General features: G+C 35.9%; 1 protein-coding gene across 1 annotated transcript; it reads right to left on the reverse strand.

Annotated features, from left to right (window-relative positions):
- Window positions 1–8,129: 8,129 nt before the first annotated feature.
- LOC145625275 (uncharacterized) lies at window positions 8,130–8,855 on the reverse strand. The gene is made up of 2 exons (XM_081678335.1): window positions 8,809–8,855; window positions 8,130–8,760 (listed from the first exon to the last, which is right to left on the reverse strand). Exons 1-2 carry the CDS (start codon window positions 8,853–8,855, stop codon window positions 8,130–8,132), a joined length of 678 nt encoding a protein of 225 aa, XP_081534461.1.
- Between the last annotated feature and the right edge of the window lie 1,834 nt (window positions 8,856–10,689).

Consider the following 10,689-nt stretch of genomic DNA (forward strand, 5'->3'; position numbering starts at 1 on the left):
AAGGAAAATATGTATGGATGGATAAATGTGTGAAAATAAAATAATTATATTAATTTAAGAAATAATTAAAACGTAACTATTAAAAATATGCCAAAAAGGGCAAACATAACCCTCTTTTAGGAACAGAGGGAGTGCATTTTATTTTGGAAATGTTACAAGTCCCAATTATGGACTTTTTTTTAATGGTCCCAACTATTGATTTATTCATGTTTCAAGTTCAGTTCATTAAAATTCAATTTTCCTAAAGAAGAATTGTAATAGAAAATCAGTAAAAATAATTTCAGTTTAGCAAAAATAAGGTGAAGTGAACGGGGCCTTAGGCAGTGGATGTCTTGTGCCTTCAATTGGAGTCATTTTGGTGTGTTTACAAGATGTAATACCCCGTATTTTTATACATATTTTATTTTAAATAAGTATTTTGTGAGGTATTTAAATAACTTGAAATGAATTATTTATGTCATTTTAATTATTTATTTTAAATAAGTTTGGAAATATTTTATAAAAGAAAAGTTTTATTTAATTAATTAAAATATTAAGTTGAGATTTATTTTAAGAAAGTTTGATTTTAGTTAAGTTTTATTAGGAAAGGGATTGGTAAAAATTAAAAAAGGAAATTTTTGGTATGAAGGGTTTCTAGAGAAAGGAGTACTTTTTTTTTTTGAAAACCGGATTAGTGCCTTTTATTAATCAATGGACAACTTGTCCATAAGAACATACGCAGAAATATCCGAGGGACAATGATTCTCCCACACTTGTTCCACACCGAAGGGCACTAACCTAGCAAGGTGATGAGCAACCGAGTTCCCATCCCTTTTAACATGAGACCACGAGACAAATTCGAGGTCCTTACAAATGAAAAAAACATCATCTAAAATAGAGTCTAAATCAGTGAAATAAGTGGCACATTTCGAAAGTCGATCCACAACAATCTTGCTATCCGACTCGACTATAACCTTCATGAAGCCATACCTCTTAGCAAGCCCAGCACCGAAAGCAATTGCTTTACATTCTGCAATTTTAGGTGGCCATCGTCCTTGAACTCTTCGCGTACCAGCGTATAATACATCCCCTGCCGAGTTTCTTATCACAGCCCCTAAGCTCACCCACCCCTCATCCTTCAAACATGCATCACAATTTACTTTAACGAATTCACTAGGGGGAGGGATCCAAACTTTGGGACTTTTCTTTATTTGTACCTTTGCCTGACCGTAGATCTTCGCAGCATATTTGCCACAATCGTCTACCAGTCTCATAACTCGGTCTCGCACAACATTATGAGGCACTTCTTTGTTGTTAAAAATTTTGTCATTTCTACGGCTCCAAAGAAACCACAGCAATGTCACGCCAACCAATCTCTTTCGAGGACTCACCTTCTCCCAACTTGCAATTACCTCTTTAAAGTCTGCTGTCGGATCTCCTTCAATTAGCTCATCACAGTCACATTCTCTCCACAAATCACGAGCAGCAGGGCAATAAAGAAGCGCATGACTCGCTGATTCCGTGCAGTCAGTACACCAAGGACAGCAACTTGAATCAATCATATGTCTCCTGCATAACAACTCTCTGGTGGGAAAAGAATCTGTACACAATCTCCACAGAAATTGCTTTACTTTTGGTATAGTATCAAGACTCCATATATCAACCCACACTTTATGAAAAGCATTGAGGTTGCAAGATTTCCCAAGCAAATAAGCTGTTTTGACAGAATAAATTCCATCCTTTGTAAAATCCCACGTCAAACAGTCACTTGGGGTTCGCCAGCTCAGAGGGATTGACATGATGCAATCCACATCTCTCTCGCACAATTTCGAGCATAAAAGGTCATAGTTCCAGTCATGTGTATTCCTATCCATCAACTCGCTCACCCAAGTAATTCCATCAAAACACGGAGTTTGCAGGAATCTACCACATTCATCAGCAACCCACATATCAGAGAAGGCTTTAATCCTTGAACCATCACCAACTCACCAAATTAATCCTTCCTTTACCAGAGATTTTGACCCCCGAATTCCCCTCTAAGAAAAGCTCCCATTCTACCCGAGAGAGGAATTTAGAAAGTCAATGTGAGGATAATACTTCCCCTTCATTGCCCTGCTCAACAAAGAATCCGGAGAGGCAATAAGCCTCCAAGCCTGTTTTCCAATGAGGGCCTCATTAAAAACCGCCATATCCCGAAAACCCAACTCCAAGACATTTTGGCTCACACATAGACTCCTAACTCCTCCAATGCACCTTTCGAGTAGAGTTCGAATTTCCCCACCAAAACCTGGCAGTCATGGACTTGATCTCATCGATCACAGTAGTCGGCAACTTATACACTCCCATGATATATGTAGGTATAGCTTGAATAACGGACTTCACAAGAACCTCTTTTCCTGCTCTCGAGAGGATCTTCTCCTTCCACCCGTTCAGTTTCTTCCAGATTCGATCTTTGACAGCAGCAAACACCATTCTCTTCGATCTTCCCAGAATAGTCGGAATACCAAGGTACTTTTCATGTGCATTCACCAATCTCATCTGTAAAAGTTCCACCAATTCCTCTTTTTTCGACAAACTAACACCCTTGCTGAAAGAGACCTCCGACTTTTCATAATTAATTTTCTACCCGGAAGCTGCTTCATATACGTTGAGAATTTCAACTATCTTAGAGCATTCCTCGCGGTTGGCTCTAGCAAAGAGTAAACTATCATCTGCAAAAAAGAGGTGAGAAATTCTTGGGCCATTTCTACTAGCACCCGCTCCATGAACAAGCCTGTGATCTGTAGCTTTCTTTGTCATAGCGGAAAAAGCATATGCTAAAATAATGAGAAGGTATTCACTACGTGAAAAAATGAATTTGGCACCGGTTCAAACCCGGCCTAAGGCACCGGTTTGAACCGGTGCCAATGTGAGGGGTGCCAAAAAGGGGTTTAAAAAGGCACCGGTTCAAACCGGTGCCAAAAATCGAAATTGGCACCGATTAACCGGTGCCAAAAAGGCCCACTAAAAATTATTTCAAAGTTTTTGGCACCGGTTAACCGGTGCCAAAAAACCCCCAAAAATCATTTTTTTTTGTCTTTTTTTGCTTAAAAATTAAATAAACTAAATTAAATAAAAACACAAAGTATAAATCAAACATCACAATCAATATAAACGATTATGTTTAATATATATATAATCAATAAAATTTTACAGCATAGATCAATAAAAAAAATTACAACATATAAATAAAAAAAATTACAACATATAAATAAAAAAAAACTACAATATAAATCAAAAAAAAATATTACAACATCACAATCTAAAAATCCCCATATTCTTGATTCTTGATTCTTCGATTATGTATACCTTCCCCAATTAAAACATCAAAAATAAATTGATCAAAATGAATAAGTTGCGAAAAAATAAAAAAAAAACCAAAAAAAAAAATCGAATTAAAATCGATTAAAATAAAAACAAAATCGAAAAAACCCAGAAATCAAAAAATCAAAACAAAATCGAAAAAATAAAAACAAAATCCCAGAAAAAAATGAAAAAAACCCAGGAATCATAAAAATAAAAACAAAATCGAACAATTAAAAAACCCAGAAATCAATTAAAATAAAAACAAAAACAAAAAAAATTGAAATCGAAAAAACCCAGAAAAAATCGAAAATCAAAATCGAAAAACAAAAATCAAAAATCAAAATAAGACAACGAAAGTAAAAATCGAAACACAAAAATCAAAATCGAAAAAAAAAAGAAAAACAAAAATCAAAAATCAAAATCAGACAACAAAAGTAAAAATCGAAACACAAAAATCAAAATCGATAAAAAAGAAAAACAAAAATCAAAATCGAAAAACAAAAATAAAAAATTGAAAAACCCAGAAATCGAAAAAATAAAAACAAAAACGAACAAATAAAAAACCCAGAAATCAATTAAAATAAAACAAAAACGAAAAAAAATTGAAATCGAAAAAACTCAGAAAAAATCGAAAATCAAAATCGAAAAACAAAATTCAAAAATCAAAAATCAAAATCAGAAAACAAAAACCCAGAAATTGAGGGAGGAGGAGTCGTGTTCGTGGTGGTCTCCGTGGTGGTGTTGCATGTGCTCGCGGTGGTCTCCGTGGTGGTGTTCGTGGTGGTCTTCGTGGTGAGCTTGAAGGAGAAGGAGACGCGGTAGCTTGGGGAGAATGAAGAAAGGGAAGGAGGAGATGAGAAAGACTGGTTAAGTGGAGCGAAAGAGGAGGAGATGAGAAGTGGAGAGAGAAAGAGTAGGAAAGAAGAGGAGAGGAGAAGCGGCGAGAATGAAGAAATAGGGTTTGGGGGGTATAAATATGGCCGAGTTTTTTTTTTTTTTTTTTTTTAAGTTTAACCGATTTTTTTTAAAATTAAGGAGCGGTTCAATTGGCACCGGTTCAAACCGGGGCCCTTTTAGTTTTTGGCACCGGTTTGGTCTGAACCGGTGCCTTTTATATTTGTGTAAAATGGCGCCCAAATTTGGGCCGGTTTAGGGCACCGGTTTGGCCTGAACCGATGCCTTTATGGGGGTGCCTTATTGTATTTTTCTACTAGTGATTGCCGCAAAAATTTCAGCTTTATCAAAGGGTCGCAATAAAATCTCATTGTCATGCTCTGAGATAGTAGGTTGCATCGCCCCAAGCACCCTATCACACTCCTCATCCGAAGGCCTAGCTGATGTGAAAAGAGCACTATAAATGTAATCCCCCGTATTTTTGAATATGTTATAAATGAAATTTAATTTTATTTATAATATTGTTTTTTATTTTTCCGTAATTTAATTTCAAAATATTCAAATTATTAATTTGGGTCAAAAATTATTTTGGTACAAATTATTTTATGAACCTTCATTCTATAATTTATTTCAATACAACTAAAGCTTAGTCCATTTCATTCATTTTGACCCATTAATTTTATGAGGCCCAACTTTCTATTTACCCTACAACGTTCTCTCCTATAAATACCCCATGAATCCCCAAAATTTTCCCACACAAAAAGGTTAGTCTTATTTTCTCCTTTGTTTTATTAATTTGTATAATTATAATTATTAATTTATGGGTTTTGATTTTATTGTTTGAAATTAATTTAATTAGTATCAAATTGTATTTTGATGAATTTTAAGATTTTATAAATGTCATAATTTTCTGATTTTGTAAATTTTATAACCTAGGGTTTTTAATTATTGAAAATCATGATTTTAGGGTTTTTATGAACAATTGATTTAGGGCTTTTATAGTAATGATGTTTTGAAATTTTGGTGATTATAACTAATTATTAGTTTAACTTAATTCCAGATTATTTTGAACATGTAAATTAGTGTTTAAATTTTCAGATTTCCGTTCGTTAATATTAATCCCGTTTTAATCCCGATCAGGTTCTGAACTCATCCGATTTTGACAAAAAAGTAGTGTTTTCCATGTGGAAACAACGTTTTAAGAAAGACTCACCACCTTTGGTAAGCCTCTAAATATGATTTTCGGGCAGTTTTTTATTTTAACGAAGTTTATTTTTTATACTTAAAATATTATCCTTGAGTTTGATTAATAAAATTAATTAAGTTTAAAGTTAATTAATCATAAATATATGTTTTTATTGAAGTTTTAAGTGTTGGAGATAGTTTCTAAGTATTACTTTTGATGTTTTATAAAGAGGGTTTAATCACCCATTAAAAAGGGAAATTATTAGGGGTTTTAAATAATTTCAGATTTTTATTAAACTTTAAACTTGCTGTAATTTCATGTATAAGAGTGTATTTTAAGGTTTTTATGAAGAAAATTTAAAGAACTATATATAAGCCTTTAATTTTAACTAAAGGGAAGGATTTAAAGTGTTGTTGGATTTTGAAGGTTTTAAAGTAAGTTAGTATTGCTGTAAATTTGATTGATTGGGTATTGATTGAGATGTTATTATTTGGTTTAGGAGAGGAGTTTATTGAAGGTTATTTCTAGTTAGTAAAGTGGTATACCAATTCGTTTGCTCAAGGTACATACAAGTTACGAAACCTTTATTTTAGGTGCATGTTTAAGGACTGATCGAAAACTTAGTATCATGTATAGGGATGACCGAGTAAAATTGTTTGGTTATACATTGTGAATTTCGTATGACGTGCACTATTTTATATTGCAAGTATTATTTGTGCTCTAATTATGTAAGGTGCGCTTAGAGGCAAAGGTATATGATTGGTGTAATGATTAATTTATTACTCATTCATGATTATGCAAGCATGATGAGTAAAGGAAGATTTAAGTCTTATAAGACGAGGTTAAGGTTTTGGGGTGCCTTATGCACTCAAGGTGTTTATACACCAAGGTGGTAAAGGAATAAATAATAAGTGTTGTTTGTCACTAATAAATCAAGAATTGCCCTCCAACCTTTTTTTAAAGTGCTCCTCCCTTTTCTCTCTTTTCTCTCCTCTCTTTAGGGTTTCAATTTTCTTGGCCGTTTAGGCCGGAAATAGTCTACTTTCTTCGGAAATTAGACTATTTCCGACCTTTTTTTTTCAATTTAATTTGCTTTTTTTGTTATTTGATTTGTTTTGCTTTGTTTTGTTCTCTCCGTTTGTGAGAGTCTGTCCCAATTTTTTTTGGGTTTTTCCCAATTTTTTGGGATTTTGATTCTCATCTGTGGGTGAGAATTTTATTTTTAGGGTTTTAATAATAATTGAGAAGGTGATTTGGATTCATATGGGTTTAGGGTTTATCATCAACTCTATGATCAAAACATCAGCGCAGATTGCGAAGGTCTCTACTTGGAAAGATGCAAATACATCGAAAATCACTACTCGCATCAAGTTTGAAGCGGTGGAGTGTGAGCTATGCCCGATATGCAAAATAGTTATGATTTTGATTGTAAAAGTTATGTTATTTTCTCTAGATATGTGGTTTACAAATCTTTATTATTGTTGTAGATGTCGTATGGCTATTTATTAATGATAATATTCTTCTTCTTGTCAAAAAAATAAAAAAATAAAAAATAAATCAAGAATTGAAATTGGAAACTTGTCTTGTTTGATTGAATTGTGTTTAGAATGTTTGTATTGTTATGCATATGAGTCATCACCAAGTCTAAACCTGTAAATAACGTAAAGTGCAAGATGGATGAACAATAAAACTCTGGATTGGTGCACTTCTGGAGTAATGACAATCAGGGGTTGGGATACACGAGGTATTAGCCTTGTACTTTTATCGAGGCCGTCTGATCTACGAGTCTCCTATTTCAAATATTATTTTTTTAAAACTAGGAGTTAGGTGAGATCTCATACTAACTACGGTCACGGAGTCGCGCCCGTGGTCGTTGGATGTTTATTGATGTTTCCGAAAGGAGGCATGGGGTTTTTCTTTTATTGATGTTCCAAATGGAGCATGGGTTGGACAACCTTGTCTATTGCGTAATCCAACGAATAAAAATAATGATTTACCTATTATTAATTAATGGAGTCTTAGTAATATAAATAGTTGAGTCATGTGTCGAGTCTATAAACTAATGATGCATGATGATTGATTATTAGTAGCAAGTTATGGATTTCTTATTTGTTTCGCAGCTTGTGTGTACTCAGCTTTGCTGATTGCGTGCTTTTGTGTGTGTCTTTCTTTGGTCATGGCCTTCCCCTTTCAATGACCCTGTGACGATCCAATTTTTACACTTGTAATATTGGGGAGCAGATTAACCACAGGTTCTTACATACGCAACATTCGCATCAGGGTTATGGGATTTTGAGTAGAGAGTTGGTTATTATTCGTAGTTTATTTCTTTTCATAAGTTTGAATTTATTTAAACTCTGGTTTTATTTATTTACTACTTTTTGTGGGGTTTTGAATAAGGGCCTTAATGGTTCCAAGTTGTATCACTTAATTTGATTTTGGTTATTGGTTTTGAAACTTATTTTTAAATGAGTTAGTTTTTTCGCTGGTAATTTCTGACATAGCCTTAACGTTTGAACACGTGGCGGTAACACGTCAGTAATTCTCTTGGATTTTGTTTAGGGTATTTGCAGGTTTTAAGAGAGAATTATTGGGGTGTTACAATAAAAGTGTTGTGCAATTCCTTCAAATTCATCCTCATCAACTCGCCACTCTCCATTAGAGTCATATAACCCCCTTATTTCATTTCGAGCTCTTCTTTGGGAAACTTTATAATGGAAGTACTTCATATTTCGGTCTTCGTCTTTGATATCCGAAGCCTTGAACGAAGATACCAATAAGCCTCTTGCTTTTCATAAAGAGCATCCAATTTCTTCTCCAAGCTCAAACATAACTGCAAATTATCACCAGTAGCTTGACATACTTGTGCCTCTTTCAATTGCTTTTCTTCTTCCTCTACTTGCTTATCAATCTCATGGAACTTTTTCCCACTCCATCTTCTCAGCTCATTAAAAGTAACCTCCAACCTATCCCAAACCGAGAGTCCAGCAGACCCTAGCCAAGCCTCCTTCACAACCCCTTCACACCCTGCGTCGAGCAACCAGGCTGTTTCAAAATGCATTCTTTTCTTACCATTTTTCTTCTTTCGGAGGGGTCTTTCAAGTCGAAGCAGAATTGGTGTATGATTTGATTTGTAGCGAAACAGATTTTCCACCATCGCTCCCGGGAACAGATTCTTCCATAGCTCATTGCAACAATATCTATCGAGACGTTCTCTGACCAAAGTGCTTTCAGTAAACCCCCTTTCCCATGTCCACCACTGACCCTCATATCCTAAATCATGCAAGTTGCAATCTTCCAGTGCCTCACGAAAGTCAGCAATAGCCCTTCTCTCATTATCAGCCCCCCTTCTTTCTCTTCGTAGCTTAAGAGCTCATTGAAATCACCACCAAAAATAATGGGACCTGTGAAAGGGTTGCATAAATCCCGAATGAGCTGCCAAGTCTTCCATTTATTCCCCGTATCCGGCCAACCATACAACCCCACAAAACGCCAAGTAACACCATCCTTCATCAAAACATCACCACATATGTGATTTTGAGTCAGAGAAATCAAAGAAAAAGAAATATTTTCACTTTTCCAAAAAATATACAAACCACCCGACAAGCCAGTGCTACTAACTCCAATCGAACAATCAAAGCCAATTATATTTTTTAACTTTTTAGAATCAGTTTTATTAATTTTAGTTTCCGACAAAAAAAACTAAATCCGGCTTATGAGACACGCACCACCTACGTAGTGCCTTAACTGCCCAAGGGTTGCCAATCCCTCGGCAGTTCCAACATAAAAGACTCATTGTTGTTCACGGGGTTGGTCATTACCAACACCCGCTACTTTAGAAATCGGATTTAAATCCATTGAGACCTCAGCACTCTTCAACTTTTTCACATCTCCTGCCCCATTCTCCGACTCTAAATCTTCCCCCAATACCCTACTCTTTCTTTTTTGTCCCCCTATCTCATCCACAACCATACTGCTTACTTCCACCTGCTTACTCACAAAAGTTCTGTACTTCTTTTTTGGTTTCTTTACATGTGTCAAAGTTGTCATTCCCCTCACAATATTGAAATGAAGAGGGAAATCAGACCCCTCCACCCATTTATTCTCACCCACCAACTCCCTTATATGATTTTGTTCTCTCCCCTCCACCCCAACTAAAGAACTTAAACTTTGCCCCACCTTCACTGTAGTCCTCTCCTTAATTACTCCCTCACTGCCATCCCTCTCTTCCCTCTCCCCACTCATATCACCTTTACTATTGAAGCACAACTTCAGTATCTCTTCCTCCTCCCTCACACCACTACTACTTTCAGAGCAACTTCTAGAACAAGGTAACTTGGTGATAAACTCCAGTTTTTTCGCCCCACTTAAAATTCTTATCTCATCAGTTTCATTCTTCCTACCTCTCCTTGGTGAAGCTTTTAACAAAGTTCCCCATCTCAGACCTTTACTCTGCATCTCTTCTAGTACGTTAACACAGTCTTTTTCGCTATGCCCCATCACACCACATAGGAAGCAAAAGAAAGGGATTCTTTCATATTTCAAATTAATTCGAACCACACTCCCCTCTCTGTTTTTTATGTTCTGAAATCGACGAAGCGGTCGGCTCACATCCAGCATCACCTTGATCCGACGATTCTTGTCGATCCCCAATTCACCCAAATTAGAGGCAATAGCTTTCACATGAGCATCTGTTCTGCAATTGAAAGGTAGGTTTTCTAGACGGATCCAAAAAGGGAATGTGTGAGTTTCACCTCGTTTGGTTGTTCATCTCCGGTAATATTATTCAGAATCAACATGTTTTGTTCGAAACACCAAGGCCGCCCCGATAAAACCTTCTCCTTGTCACGCCAATGAAAAAATTAGAAGACGAACAAGTTAATTCCAATACCTCTAATCGCCACTTTTCCCTGCATCGCCCAAGATTGGGTAATTATGCGTTTAAAGGCCTCTACATTCACCCCTCTGTCAGTCAGCAATTTCCCAACCAGCATTAGAGGGAGATTTTCGCATCCTGTTTGGTTGAATCAACCCCACCAATGTCCACAATCTCATTCTCTTCCTCCTCAATGTTCAGGTTCGAGTATTTTTCAATTAGTTCGTCGGCCATCAAAGCCGGAGAACGACCACGCTCGGAACGGTGGTAAGGTTTTCCTTTCTCGCAAGGGAGAAAATCCTCTCTTTCAAGGGAGTTTTGCGGCCTCAGCGCTTTTGTTCTGGCCTAGAGAAAGGAGTATAAATATCAAACACTTGGGAAAATTAAACTTTAATTACTTAGAGTGGAG

Source organism: Chenopodium album, chromosome 3 (genome assembly GCF_948465745.1).
Source record: "Chenopodium album chromosome 3, dcCheAlbu1.1, whole genome shotgun sequence".
Taxonomy (NCBI): Eukaryota; Viridiplantae; Streptophyta; class Magnoliopsida; order Caryophyllales; family Amaranthaceae; genus Chenopodium; species Chenopodium album.